The sequence below is a fragment of the Rhinatrema bivittatum genome, chromosome 2 (assembly GCF_901001135.1).
Source record: "Rhinatrema bivittatum chromosome 2, aRhiBiv1.1, whole genome shotgun sequence".
Taxonomy (NCBI): domain Eukaryota; kingdom Metazoa; phylum Chordata; class Amphibia; order Gymnophiona; family Rhinatrematidae; genus Rhinatrema; species Rhinatrema bivittatum.
Genome location: NC_042616.1, coordinates 709594185 through 709609724, shown reverse-complemented (window position 1 = coordinate 709609724; position 15540 = coordinate 709594185). Strand labels below are relative to the sequence as shown.

The window sequence follows — 15540 nt, the reverse complement described above, 5'->3', positions numbered from 1 at the left end:
CTCCTGCGTTGGCCGTCATCGCGCACCTGCATTCGTGCTTCCTCCAAATGTCCACGCAGCGCAGGGGGCTGTGGCAGGGCTGACCGTGGCAAGCGTCCGAGGGGCAGCCAGCACCAATGCCGTGCCGGCTCAGGAGAGCGCTGAACTCTGTGCTGGTTCCGTCCAGATGCAGGGGCTGACCATCCAGCCGCACGTCCCGCATACAGCCTGCAGGTCAGCGAGGGGAAGAGAGAGAGAAAGAGAGACTCAAGTCTACAAATGATGCCACCCATCCTGCTCCCTCAGTGCCAGAAACCTCCCAAGACTGTCCATCTCGGCCACTCGCTTTCTTTGCAGATAAAGCGTAGGGTGGGATGGCAGAGCCCAGAAACAAGAGGCACAGGGTTAATACCTTATCAGGGCCACTTTCATAGTGATGTACCCTTGCTAAATTGGCCTGACTGAAAACTGATCTCCTTAACTGTGGCAGTACATACAGGGCTCATAATGCGCCTACTTTTACCCCATTTAAAAAAGGGGCAGTCCTAAAAGTCAGGCACTAGCACTTGGCATGATTTTTTTTTTTTTTTGTTAATTTCCTTGTAAATGTTTAGTTGAATATCAAGGAGATAAGTTTAATTTTCTATGTTGTTTTACATTTGGAAACTTTTATTAAAGAGAAAGTGCCAAAGTGAGTATTATAGGTCATCTTATGTATCTGTGTTTGGTTCATATAACATGGATTATGTAAATTCCACCAGGGTAATTTGATTTACTTTTCTTTTTTTCTATATATCTGACTATGCCATTTTGGGGACTTGTATCATGGCATATTAGGGCAGTTTTGTTAATTATATAGTATGCCTTGTGATTTTAATATCTGTGATTTTTCCTGCAACATTGCTATTCTATTGTAAAAAAAAAATTGATAACAGTTTTTGTTTTTTTTTAAAAAGGGGGCATTCCTTTGGGTCAGGGAAGGGAAATAGCACGTGTGCTTGACAATTTCAAAAGTATGTGTGCTATTTTCTCCCTCTTCGCCGCCCGCATAAAAGATAAGGACCAAAGTACATGAGCGGTTGTAACATGCATACTATACACACAGCACAGGCTGTCTGAAATAATGGCCCCTATGTGTTCAGCTCTTTGTGGAGGGACACAAGTAAAACACAGTCACTTAGAAATATTTAATAATTTTAGTTCTTTCTTCCTCTGCAGCAAGGCTTAATTTAAGGACACATGGTAACAGGAAATCCGTCTTTTGTTAGGAAATGCAAATGACAACTGGTAGGACAGCAATTTTCCTTTTGAAAGGCAACAGAAGGGCCATTAACACTTGTTTATAAGGCCAGTATACATCTTTCAAGTTCCCGGCTTTTGTCATAGCAGAGGCCCTATTTAACTGGAAGCCACTGCTGTATTATTTGCTAGACTACATTAACACCATGTGGATATTACTGAAAAGAGGGGGAATATTAGAATTTATAATAATTAACTACTCTTGTTAAATCTATGGTATACTGTTTCAAATTGGTCAATTATAGGTGTTTGCATCAGAGTGTGCATGGAAAATACCTGGGAGCCATGAAAGACAGGGGATCAAATGCTGATGAGAGTGATTACTAATCACTACTGCCTTTTTGAAAAAAAAACCCCTGGGGTATTTAAAGAGAGGCAGAGCCAGAGAGAGAGAAAAGAGAAAGGACAATGGACAAAATGAAGTAAATCTTCTATCCTGGCCTTATGGATGAATGGAAACAGAAAACAAAAAACATTTTTTATTTTGCTTCAGGGAGTTTGCTAATTGCCTCTCTCAATCAGATGAAACCAACATAGCCCTTTTGTTGTTTTTCCCCTAGCAAGAGTAATTAAAGTGATTTTTTTTAAAGATAAACTTTGGTTTATTTTCAAATTAACTAAACAGTATTAGCATATTCCTTAGTTTTGAGAGAATTTTTCAGGAGATTTGTTGTGATTTTTTTAATTCAGAATAGAGATGGATTGTTTATTTAATTTTTATGAGATTTTGCTAACATCTGTGTGAGGCAAATTGATCCTGGATCTGCGTGGAGCATCGTATAGATTCCCCATGCATCTGCGACAGCATTCATAAATCATTCAGACGGCAGAGAATCTCTTCTAAAGGATTCAGCAATCATGTGAGTTTGAACTGAAATATTATGCTAATATTCTGGCCAGAATTAAATGGGAATTTTTAGAACTAATTTTTTTTTAATTTGCTCAAACTGAAAACTGAGATATAGGATGAGGTTAGTGGTTTTCTATTATAAACTACAAAAAGCTAATTTTCTTATTTTTCCAATGCTAATACATTTTTCTCTTTAATGTCATGTGCTTCTGTTTCTTATATAGCATAAGAATCTAAATGTGTTATGTAAAGTATATATGTGTTATGTACTTGCAAGAGTAATAATTTATGTTTATTTAAATTTTATTTTCTTTTTCTGCTTCAGCCTCTCCTCCCCATCTCTCGGAGAACCGTTAGTTGTGTGGGTGTGCTAACCATGGCCACTCTAAATCACACAGTTGAGAGGTGGAGTTATTTATGTGGCCCCTCCCTTAGGTATGCAGAGGTAGGGTTTACAGTAGGAAAGCACAACCCCGGTGTGCATAGGATATGCATCAAACTCAAAAAATTATTCATCAAGCCTAATATTTCTAAAAATCTTCTAGAAACACTCAGAATTCCAGCTATTCTCTCTACACGAAAGCACATCACGCTACTGTGTCCTACACTGTCAGGACAGCAATGCTGCTGTGCTCATGTACTTTAGTGCACCGGCGCCTGCATGGGGAAAGAAGGACTTCTTCATTCACACCAGTGCTATTTGATCGTTTTTAGAGACAACACAAAAGATGCAGCCTCTCAAAGTTACAACAAAAAGCGCAGACCTCATCCTGGGGAAGGAAAGAAGTGGAGGACAGAGGCAGCCTTGCTAATGTGTTAGTGCTGGCAGTTACCTTGGAAACCATTCTCAGAATGTTCTGGAAGATTCATTCCCAGCACGACGTTCCAGGCCTCTGCTACAAACCACCCAGGTAGACCCATGATCCCGGTGACCTCACGCTCTCCTCTTCCGTGATTCACATGCAAGGTAAATACATTTTTGTGGCGCTCCATGCTCAGCAGCACCCACTGGCCATGATCCACACGGGAGGTCCTCAGCATGATAGAGTGCACGCTTTTTCTAAAGCTGACATACACTCCGTAGTGTCCATCTGTCACCTAAGGGAAAACCACAAGAGAGACCTCTTACAGCCCAGAAGGTAATACTTTATAATAGACTTTACAATGCATAGGCTTGTGTGCAAGTGCAGATCAGATCTGGGGCTTCCCTGGCTCTTCTGGCTGTGTTGGCTTTTGACAGCATTTGAAGAGTCCTAAATGCTGAAACAGACAGGAGCACTGCCTGTCAGGAAGATAGCACACTGTACTCATTCATTTTCATGGGTAAAACTGCAAGCCTTTAAGAGAGGGCATTGTTCCATCACGTTATAGATGAAGGAAGCAACGAGATAAATGACAGCAAATAAAGACTAATTGGCCCATCTAATCTGCCCAGAGATAAAGATCCATCTGCCAAGGATATATCCCAGCTATACAAGTTTGAATAATGAGCCTTATCCAAGTCAAATTTTGTCTTCTTCCTCTTTGGTTCTCTATTATCCTGGGTAGATGAGTATACAAGCTCCCAATCTTAATCCACCACCTCCCCCTCCCCCCCCCCCCCATGCCTTATTATTAAGTTTTGTAGTCTCCTATAAGTTATGTCCATATACCAGTGTCATGTATTCTACCTATAAGCTATTAATCTATATCATTGTCTTTACTCCACCTTATGCCTCACCCAGGAAAAGACATAATATGAAATGTAAACAAATATTAATATAAACAGCTAACAAACCTAAAGAGGTTTTTGCCTTAACATTTATCTGCCTAGGTCCCTTTGACCTTGCCAGATGGTACCTGATCACCAACCAACATTCAGTTGGTTTCTGGGAAGTTGAAGCTTGGTGGTTCAATGGCCTGCAGTGTTGCTCAGTCAGGCTTTCTTTATCTGCCCCTTATTTCTTCTTATTGCCTTGTTGGATGGTATCTGGTCACCACCAACCTGCTGGCACTGACCCAGTTTGGTTTCTGGGTAGCTGTAGTCTCCTGGTTGCAACCCAGTTATCCTATGGCCTATGGTGTCATTAAGTCATGCTTCTTTTTTCCACACCTTGTTTTCTCATTATCACCTTTCCCCATGCCTCTGCAACCTCCCAACCCTGTTCCTACCACTGTCTTCTACATCTGTCCCAACCATGCTTGGATTTTGTCATACTACTGGTTTCTATCAGCTCTCTTGGCAAGTTATTCCAGTCATCTAAAACCCTCTCAAAGAATTATGTTCTCATGTTTTCTCTTGAGCCTTCTTCCTTCTAGTTTCATATCATGAGCCTTTGTCCTTGAAGTTCTTGCTCTATGGAAAAATGTCACCTTTTTGTAATTTATTGAAGTCTTCCATATATTTGACTGTTTCTATCATATCCTCCCTTTCCCTTCTTTCATCCAGTGAGAATATGTTAAGCTTCTTAATACTCTTAGTAGGGATTGTATTGCAGGCCTTGTACTATTTCAGTAGCCCTTTTTGGAACTACATCCATCCTCTCAATGTCCTTATGAAGGCATGGTCTCCAGAAATGAACACAGTGCTCAAGGTGTGGTCTCACTGGAGAACTATACAATGACAGTATTACCTTTATTTACTACTAGCTCAGCTTACTGTTCTGATGCGTTATTACATTGACTGAGTACCTTCAGGTCATCTGAGATAATTCCTAGATCTCTTTTTTGTTTAACTTTTTCCAGGTCTTTTCCTTCCAAATGTTATGGAACTAGTGGATTTTTTTAACCCAAAACGCATGATTTAATATTTTTTTATAAATCACTTAAGCTTATTTTCCAAACACAGTACTAGCCACTGAAATAAATGGATAGCAGGGAGCTGCTGAATTACTCTAAAAAACAAAACAAAACGCAACGAGAAATTGTATAGTGAATATAACATTCGCTCATCTGGGAAGATACTGTATTACCACCATACTTGTACAGTGTGTGGTTATTACATAGAAAATAGAAAAAAAATGTCATTCATTCCAAAACTTCAGGCATTAAAATAAGTAATTTTTTACACATTACTACAGTCTAGCTGTTAGGTTCAATCACAAATGCTCATTCTCATTAACATCTTTCTAGAATTGAACCGCAAGAGTGCAGAGAGCACAAAAATGGTGGCAGACTATAAAACACACCAACAGGCAAAAAAATATAGATATATATGTAGACAGCCTAAAGCTTCTCTACCAGAGATATATGGTTTCACCTTTACAGGGGAAAAACAGAGTTAGGAAAGAAAAGGATCATTCTCGCATGGGGAGCCTGATAATGGTGTGCTCTCATCCTATATAATCTATAGCCACCATTTTGTGTGGTGGAAGCCTGAGTTCACCCTCCAGGAGCAGCATCTTGCTGTTCCCTATTTTCTTTAATTTTTGTTGCAAAAGGACTCTGGGACCTCTGTGGTTTAGACCCTGGTTTAGAAATGGAGCCAGAGTGTCTTTTACCCATTTAAGTACCATGTTTTTTGTGCCCTTTTCTCTTTGCCTGAGGGGAAAGTTTCATACCCTTTCCACCTCAGTTCCTTGGCTTCTTTAATTTTGTATGGAGGATCACTTTTGGATTCTGCTGAGCACCTCAGGATCCAAGGGCTCCGATATTTTGTTCTATATCAAGAGGAAGGCTGCCTGTCCCTGAGAGAGGACCATAGGATCACCAGCAACTTCCAGGGAGGGATGAAAAAAGGAGTCATCCAAGGGGAGAATGAATAAAATGGGAGAGATGGAGTCTTCTGAACTCACTCTGAGGTTCATTATTATCTCAATGAGATGATGATGGGAGAAGAGGAGTAAAGCTAGTGCCCTTCAGGTACCACCAGCAGAAGGAAGGACAGAACTGTAGGAGAATTGGAATTTTGTCATGGAACACAACTGCATTTTAAAAGATATCTCCTATTAATTGAGAAGGAGATAGCCCACCACCTGACTGGACTGGAGAATACCTAAACTTAACCACTGGTATCTAATGAACATCAGAAGAAATTGAATTAAACATAAGGGTCACAAATTTATCACAAGAACAACATTGGAACTTATACATCCTGTTATGAGAACCACAAAAGCTGTTAGGCACTTTTCCATCAACTACAGCAGCAAATGTTTAACAAATTCAACAGTAAAAGTAATGTTGGGAACCATGGCAGTCTCCTATGTGATTATTGTGAGTTCATTGGTGCAATATACAAAGAACTTTTAAGTGGGATCTGACATAAAGCAATGCACATGGCCTAGAAGATGAAGCTTCCCCCTGCTCAGGGAATTGTGGACGCTCAGACAATACTGATATCATGGGAAGACCTGGATATTTAAGACTGCTTGAGATGTGGGTTCCTGGGACCCGATCCGGGAGTATCAGCTAGTGGTATATGGGAATATTCCTATTCAGTGACTTACTCACTTCCAGTAATGATGTCCCAGTGAGATTAGAGCATATTGTAATTGCTCCCTGTAATACCCCCCCCCCTTCTCAGGGGTTTAATTGTTGGCACTGCAGGGGTTGGAGAAAGATTGGGCTGTAATCCTGGGATCAGGTTGCAACCAGTGGGGGATAGCAAAAGTTTTAAGGCCCAAGATGAGTCACACACAAAAAACCAGCAAAACAATTAAAAAAAAAAAAGAAGGAATAAGACTCCATAAAAGGTAGAAAAAAATAAACAAATGATCCAAAAGGTACCAAGATGGTAGACACAGCTTCTTTGTCAGGTCACCAGAATTCAGTGGGGACTCACTCTTCTCTCATGCAGCGTGCCACCAGTTAATAGAATCTTCCAGCAATTCACCTCAGGACCTTGTCCTTCCTCAGACAGCGAAACCTGACCTCTTCCTCTTTTCCAACACTGCCACAGACTTCTCCAGAACAGGGGATGATGCCCCAGGACTAAGAAAAGAGTTCCCTTCAGATGATCTCTGCACTCCACACAAAACATCTTACCTCTCACAAAATGTCTCACAGAGTTGTAAGGGGAAACATCCAAGGTCCATTGTAGGCAAAATGTATGTGTATGCAGAGTGTGTTACAGAACTGGAGGTGCAAGGTTTATATTGAGATTCTGTCTGTTCATGCATAGACGCCAGACTTTATTCTTATATCCATGTTGAAGAACTGGTTGAATGAAAATATCAAATAATTTTAATTGTGTGAAGATGACAGGCTGGGTTTTTTTCAATTGTGCAGAAGGCTCTTGGGATTTTTTCTTATCATTTTTCATAGTCAACTTAAAAGCAGGAGACCGTGCTGTGGTGATGGGTGTAATCTGTGGAAATGTCACTTTGCCTTGCCCCACCTCCCTTCTTAGCTTGCCCCATCACCCCCCAAAATAATTCTGTCTAGAGACACCACTGTTCGTAACAAGGCCTAAAGAGTTACACAAAACCAAAGCAGAATTTGTGTTATTTCTCTCACTATGGCTTCCTGTGGGAGATCTGAGTTGTACTTACCTGCAGGCTGAGGTGTACCCTCCCGTCCCTGGATGCCAGTCTGAGGAGCGTGCCTGAGGAAGCCCGTGTACGAACCATGAGTTGGATGTGTGTGCTCTGGGTGCTAAGCAAGCCCCTCAACTGGTAGTGAACCCAGCTTCTTCCTTCAAAGGTTCCTTCCAGGAGCTCTGAGGAGACCAAGAGGACACAGAGGTGAGAGGAGAAACTACACAGCTTGTCACGTGTCAGACAGGGCTTAGCTTGCTTTAGGAAATCAGTGGCTGGGTAAACAGTGCTTTGTTCTCATCCTGTAACAGGGTAGGGGGCTTCCGCTGTTATAGTAGTGTGTGCTACGGGTGTCCTTCCCCCTGCCCAGCTAGTACTGTCACAGATATTTGCTAGCACCACCTCTGGTCTGCTTTGGGGTTGTGAGAAGATTTCAGTACACCTGACATCACTTGTTTGTGCTCCAGCCAGGCCCAGCACCGGTACATCAGCATGCTCATGTGATGTCTGTACAGCGAGCACTACTTCTGCTTCTACCTCCCCCAACACATGGATCAACTTACTCTCACACCTGGGAGCCATGAAAATATAGCAGGCTCAAATTAGCATTGTTGTGTGCTAGGATGCTTAGCATGTATAATACTAGAATAACACAAAACTATTATGGCACCGTTCCACTGCACTTTTATAATCAGCCTTTCCAAATCTGGCCACGAAACGTCTAGCTGTTTATATTATTTGCTAAATTTCCTCTGATGGATTTAACAAAACAACTTTCAGACTGAGCCGGTGCGTAAAACAGATTTTTTCCCCTGCATACCGGTATATGCAACGGTAGCAGCAAGTGCCAACTTTCTCCCTTAGAACGCTTGCAGAGAGCCCCACGTTCAGTCCTCCTCCCCCATACCCCACCACCTTTCATCCCGGGAACATTTTACCTCTCTCACACTTCAGTCCTGTGTGTCCAGGATGGCATTCGCAGGTGAAAGTGTCCCAGTCACTCAGGCAGTGCCCATGATGGCCACAAGAGGGCACCCCATCACTCTGGCAGTGCCCATCGGTCATGGCACAGCCGGGCACACTGCTCAGGGACTCTGCCGCTTGCTCTAAGTCATACAGCTAACAGAGGAGGGAGAAGAAAATGTCTGTGGTGAGGAGGTGCCCGGGATCCTTCTGGAAAGTTCAGCACTGCTGGGTGGCCAAGGTAAAGACAGGAGATACACAGGGGAAAACAGCAGACTGGAAAGGGACCAAGCTGGAAAGGCAGCAGACAGACTGAGCTGGGGGGGGAGGCAGAGGTGCAGGTTAGATAAAGTCCATATTTCTATCTAGTTCAATATTTAAAGAATATTTGGAAATATGGTGCTTAATGGTGTGTGTTCTCTGTACAGTGGCATAGGTGAAAAACTGCTCCCAAACAGCTGACGATCTAAGTTGGAAGCTGCAGCACAGAGATAAGAGTGGCACATTGACTGGTGGAGAGCTGGATTAAACTCGGGAAGGGACTCTAAGGTCACGGCTCTGTTGAGAGGTGCAGGTATGGAACATCACCTCTACCTCCCCATGAAGGTGGTGGAAGCAAAAACAGTAACAGAAAACATGTAAGAAACACAGGAGATGCTTAGTGCTGGGGCAGCAGGGGTAAAGCCAGAAAGCAGGTAAGGTCTGTGGTACTGGAGCAGGTAGGGAGCATAGGCAGAAATGAGAGGCCTGGTGATCTTCATCTGCTCTTGCATTCTTCCAGATCAACCAGCTCACCCAGTCAGCGGGCTTCCCTCACACCCGTTATCAGCAGCTAGGGGATGCGCTATTGCACAATCTCACCTTGCTATCAACAATCAGATTCCTAATGCAACCAACAAATCCTTTCAGGTGAGTCTGTGACTTGTGATAAGGCAGAGAGTCCTTCACCCCACCCAGCTGTAGGGGCTGTGAAACATCCAGGAACCTTCCGAAAAATAGAAACAAGACAGGTAACTATTTTAACAACCCTTTGGGAATTCATAACAGAAAAAAAGAGAGAATGTACAGTGGATGAAATTGGTTTATACAATGTTTTTGTTTGGGGGTTTTTATTGGCATTGTAGAAAAATATACTGTAGTTGATATTAAAACATGATACGGAGGACCACAAAACTCTGAAGGCCTAAGCCTGCTCATCCTTCTACAGCTATAATTGCAAAGCCCACTTTTTATCCTAAGGACAAAATCACGGCCTTCACCAGTGCACATAAATATAAAACAGAAGAAAAACACGCCAAATTACGATACAACATGCAACCTACCACACATCTGTGCCAACTTTCGCCAGGGGTCACACCTTGTCACTAATGCCCTTACTCCCCTTACCCTTTCAGTGAACCTTCTGCTCTGAAAAACTCTCCCTTCTAAAGAATAGCATAACCCTTTACATTCTTTTCAAATTAAGGGTACATTTGTGCTGATAGGATGTTTTATTTTAGACAATAAATATATTTTGTCCACCTTTTGTTGTATGACTGCTTTTGTTGGTGCCCCATGAGATTTCCACAGTTTTGCTGTCAGAATATAATGACCTCATCTGTTATGGTCTTCCGAAATTCCTGGAATTTTAATACCCAATAATGCCTGGCCCGGTGTAAGAGCGGCTAAACCCAGGATCACATCCCCCAGCCACTGCCACATCTCCTGTATGACAGGGCAGTCCCACCACATTTGAAAGAAAGTGCCTGCAACCGCACAAGCCTGCCAGCCCTTATCTGAAATTCGTGGCATAATTTTCTGTAATTTTTGAAGGTACATATACCATCGGTATAACAGTTTGTAGGAGTTTTCTATAAGGGATGAGGCAATGTACCCATTGCCTAAATTCTGAAAGATCCTCTTCCATTCCCGGGGGTGACCACTCTAACCAAAGATCCCCTTCCCAGGCCTTCTGAAAGACTGATTTGGACTCTTCAAGCGGTGCTAGCAGATGGTATATCACGGAAAGTGCCTTTCTGGACATATCTGCTTTTCTGCATATCTTTTCGATTTCAGATATGCCTAATTTTAACAACCCTTTACATTCCAACTCAGTGTTTCCTAACCAGTGTACCATGGCCTTCAAACCTGATCAGGTGGGGCCCATGGAAAAGTCACCACTGACTGATGCTCAGATGTGGGGCCAGCATTTGGGCTCTACTCTCAACACATCACAGCAACAAGACCCACCAGCAGTAGCGCTTAAACATGTAGGAGCTCCTTCCTGAGAACATATGCAATTATGCATGCCTCTTCTTTCTAGCTAGAGCATGAGACCCAGCGCATGGTAATTAATGGATAGCATGCAGAGTATAGATAGCGATTTGTGTAGTGCAGCTCCATATCTTCCCCATCCTGAGCCTCCTCTGAGGTCTTCCAACCTCTATTCTATCCTCAGGCTGAGTGAGATGGGGAGAGCATTTTCTGATCAGTGGATTTGACTCATTCTGAGTATCGGGAGCAGCAGGAGTGAAGGAGCTCTGGCAGTCACATGCAGCAGTCAGCCGGTCACACCACATTGACTTCTCCCTTATATACAGGGAGCTGGTCCATCAGGATGGGTTCATGTGTGTCTCTGTCCCCTCTACCCTTTTGTTTTAAAATTTGTAAGTGACTGATGGGACTTTCAGTGCGTCCCTACCTCTTCTTTTGATCATGAGTCCTCTCCATTGTCAACACTGCTTGGTCCATGGAAACTAGTGTGCCACACAACATTTTTGTTAATGTCAGCGTGGCCTGGGCTTGAAAAGGTTGGGAAACGCTGCTCTAACTGACCTCCTGCTGCAATGAAACTCTTATGGGTGAACACTGGATCCATTATTTTCTATGGCCAGTGTGCCATCTAGTGGCCAAAGGGCCATATTTCTACCTCTTCTGCAAAGAAAAAATTGTGAGCTTGCATGTGAACAACTTTTTTTCCCCCAAAACCACCCAACTACACACATCCACTTAGTTGGTTCCCTGTGAAGAGAAAATAAGGTTAACATTAGAACAAAATGTCATCCTTCTTCTACAGCCAAAGCCTATAAAGGAAAAATTTCAAGTTAAGAAACAAACATCCTTTATCTTAACCACCGTTAGTTAAACCTCCTTTAAAGAAAATTACCAGAGACAGGAATAAAGTCAGAGACAAAGAGAGAATTTTTGGAGAAATGTTTAGAATTTTAAGATTTTTGGGGGGGGGAGTTTTCAAAACTTGTGTGTATACTTTCAAAATTTTCCATCTTAGTTCACTGTATTTTCAAATACACAAATCATATAAAATTCCCAAGGTCCATATTCAGCCACGGTTCGAATAGCAAAGTCAGCCAGATAAACGTATCCGGCTAACTTTCGAGGTATATGCAACAGTGCTGCTACACTATTACATAAGAACATAAGAAAATGCCATGCTGGGTCAGACCAAGGGTCAATCAAGCCCAGCATCCTGTTTCCAACAGAGGCCAAACCAGGCCACAAGAACCTGGCAATTACCCAAACACTAAGAAGAACCCATGCTACTGATGCAATTAATTATGCATCAACCAACCTCTTCCCTTGCAATAATAATTCTTCAACATACATCGATATAAGGGAAAGCTTGTGTGATGGTGTTTTTTTGTACGGTGGCTATATTTAAGGGCAACCAATCTGTGGCTGTCCTTGTATTCGCCCCGTCTATTGCTCTTTATTATCAAAATCTTGTAGTAATGTAATTTTTCTGTAACAATTTTTTCTCTTCTTTTTGATGAAATGAAAATGTGGCGTTGTCCACGGTTAGAAGCACGGCAAACTTAAACCTGAAGATATACCAGCCACTGTGTACCCAGCAGGACGCAGTAGCTACCCCTCATGTAGCCCCTGAAGCAGGCACACCTGTGCCGAAACATGGCCCATGTCGGGCAAGCAGAAGCGATCCTGTAAGAAGCTATAGAGACAGATGCCTCTAAGTATTTATTCACTCACTAACGGGTCGCCTCAGCGAACAGGGAGTTGGGGTTTTATCAAAAAGAAGAAAAAATTGTTACAGAAAAATTACATTACTACAAGATTTTGATAATAAAGAGCAATAGACGGGGCGAATACAAGGACAGCCACAGATTGGTTGCCCTTAAATATAGCCACCGTACAAAAAAACACCATCACACAAGCATTCCCTTATATCGATGTATGTTGAAGACTGATGCAATTAATAGCAGTGGCTATTCCCTAAGTATAATTGATTAATAGCAGTTAATGGACTTCTCCTCCAAGAACTTATCCAAACCTTTTTTGAACCCAGCTACATTAACTGCACTAACCACATCCTCTGGCAACAAATTCCAGAGCTTTATTGTGCGTTGAGTGAAAAAGAATTTTCTCCGATTAGTCTTAAATGTGTTACTTGCTAACTTCATGGAATGCCCCCTAGTCCTTCTATTATCCGAAAGTGTAAATAACCAATTCACATCTACATCTACTCGTTCAAGACCTCTCATGATCTTAAAGACCTCTATCATATCCCCCCTCAGCCGTCTCTTCTCCAAGCTGAACAGCCCTAACCTCTTCAGCCTTTCCTCATAGAGGAACTGTTCCATTCCCTTTATCATTTTGGTTGCCCTTCTCTGTACCTTCTCCATCGCAACTATATCTTTTTTGAGATGTGGCGACTGGAATTGTACACAGTATTCAAGGTGTGGTCTCACCATGAAGCGATACAGAGGCATTATGACATTTTCCGTTCTATTAACCATTCCCTTCCTAATAATCCCTAACATTCTGTTTGTTTTTTTGACTGCTGCAGCACACTGAGCCGACGATATTAAAGTATTATCCACTATGATGCCTAGATCTTTTTCCTGGGTACTAGTTCCTAATATGGAAATTCTGTACTGCTGCTATCTTAAAGCTAGCAGATTAACTTTATCCAGTTAACTTTAGGCCAGCAATTTGGCCTGACCAGACTTAGCCATCTAAGGGCCTGATTCATTAAGATCTTTACCCATTGACTCAGCATCGGGAAAAAGCTTTAGTGAATCTGTCCCCAAGTTAACTGGCTAACTTTGAATATCTGAGTTAGCCGGCTAAAAACTCCTCCCAGTTATACCGCCGGAATGCCCTTAACCTAGATATCTAAATTCTAGGCAGTTAAAATGTAGTTGGCTGAGTGCCCAAATATGCATTTAGCCGGTTAACTTCTGAGTTATCTGTCTAAATGCTTCTGAATATGGACTTCCCTGTTTTTTAAACTCTTAGGCCTCCTAACTAGCAGTGAAGTCTATTTTCTGCAGACAGCTTCTTTTCTTCCAGCTCTCTTCTAGCTGGTTATCATCTTACTCCTGGGGGAATTCTGCGCAAGAAAATGTAAAATTTTGCACACAACCTGAAAAAACTCTGCATACTTTATCTTGGTCAAAATAACACAATATACATGACAATCTTTAAGTAATTAATTTAAAATGAAATATAGAAAAAAATAATTACTTAAAGATGCAGAGTTTTAAATATTTTGAGCAGAATTTCCCTAGAAGTTCACTGTAAGAGTGTCCCTTCCACCCTCTCGCCCTACTCCCCTGGCCAGTCTCCTTTCACTTTACCATCTCAGGCCCCAACTCCTCCACCTGCCACCATCTCTCCCCTCCCCCTCTAGACTCAACCCCTTCCACTCTATCTCCACTTCCAGAATTTGACCCCTGACTCAGTACTGCCCTTCACACAGGCTCCCTCTGTCCCTTTCTCTCTCACTCACACAGGTTCTCTCTCTCTAGTGCACACACACACACCCTCCTCATACAGGCTACCTCTCTGTCTTGCGCACACACAGTCTCATACAGACTCCCCCTTTCTCTTGCACAAACACCCACATAGGCTCCCTTTCTCTCTCAAGCATACACTCTCACACAAGCTACCTACGTCTCTTTCTCACACACCCCTGCAGACTGGCTCCCTCTTTCACTCACACTTCCTACACTTAGGTTCCCTTTCTCTCTCACACATGCACATATCCCTCTCTTTCTTACACATACACAACCTTCTCAAGGCTCCTTTTCTCACAAAAAAAAAACCAAGCACCCTCACATACACACAATCCCTTTTTCACACACACCAGCTCCCAATCTCTCACACATACACACACTCCTTCAGAATCTCCTCACATGAGCTTCCTCTCTCTGGCACCCACACCCACGCACCTTACACATGCTCTCTTTCTCACCCCCCAAGCTCGCAGTTTTACACACACACACACCTCTACACACAGACTCACTCATGCCGGGGCCTGCTCCTCCTTTGCTGTGAGTGGGATGGCCTCCGCTCGTGGCATGCATGGATCTGCTTCATCTTCGCCACGAGTGGAACGGGCTCCACTTGCATCATGCTGGGGCCTGCTCCATCTTCGCTGGGAGCAAGACAGCATCTGTGCGTGGCACGTCGGGGACTAATTCTTCACTGCAAGCGGGACAGCCTTCGCTCACAGCATGCCAGGGCCTGCTTCGTCTTCGTCGCAAGGGGGGGGGGGTTTCCACTCACAGCATGCCGGGGCCTGCTTCATTTTTGCCAAATTTTGCGCAGAAAATTGAATGTCTGCGCAGCTGCGCAGGAGGGGAATTTGGCACAAATTCTGCAGCAGTACAGAATTTCCCCAGGACTAATCATCTTCAGAGATCTGCTTCCCTGTAATTCCAATATAGACCATTTAAAGTCCAAACCCAGACCAACACTCAGCTGCATCACCTTAATCACAGGTACTGGATGCTTCTCCCCACCTGTAAGAAAGCACACACAAACAAGCCAACAAAACACCAGAAAGAAAAATGTCCTCTTTGTGCTTCTCTCTCTTCTTCAATGCACTCTTGCAATGGGCCCGTTTTTTTTTTATCAAACAGTTCAGTTTTACTTTGGTCGCAGCAATATCCTCACTGATCAGCTGGGTCGGAATCTATTCTGAATTTCCTCCAGACAAAATCCAGATTTTGGAATACTTCCGGCATCTGCCATCAG

General features: G+C 42.9%; 1 protein-coding gene across 1 annotated transcript in view; it reads right to left on the bottom strand.

Annotated features, from left to right (window-relative positions):
- The window catches only part of LOC115085554 (neural-cadherin-like), a 256917-nt gene that overhangs the window by 13069 nt on the left and 228308 nt on the right, over positions 1–15540 (bottom strand). Inside the window, 5 exon segments of the mRNA XM_029591722.1 lie at positions 27–207; positions 2962–3226; positions 7597–7763; positions 8520–8700; positions 9406–9529. Coding sequence (XP_029447582.1) covers positions 27–207; positions 2962–3226; positions 7597–7763; positions 8520–8700; positions 9406–9529 — 918 coding nt within the window.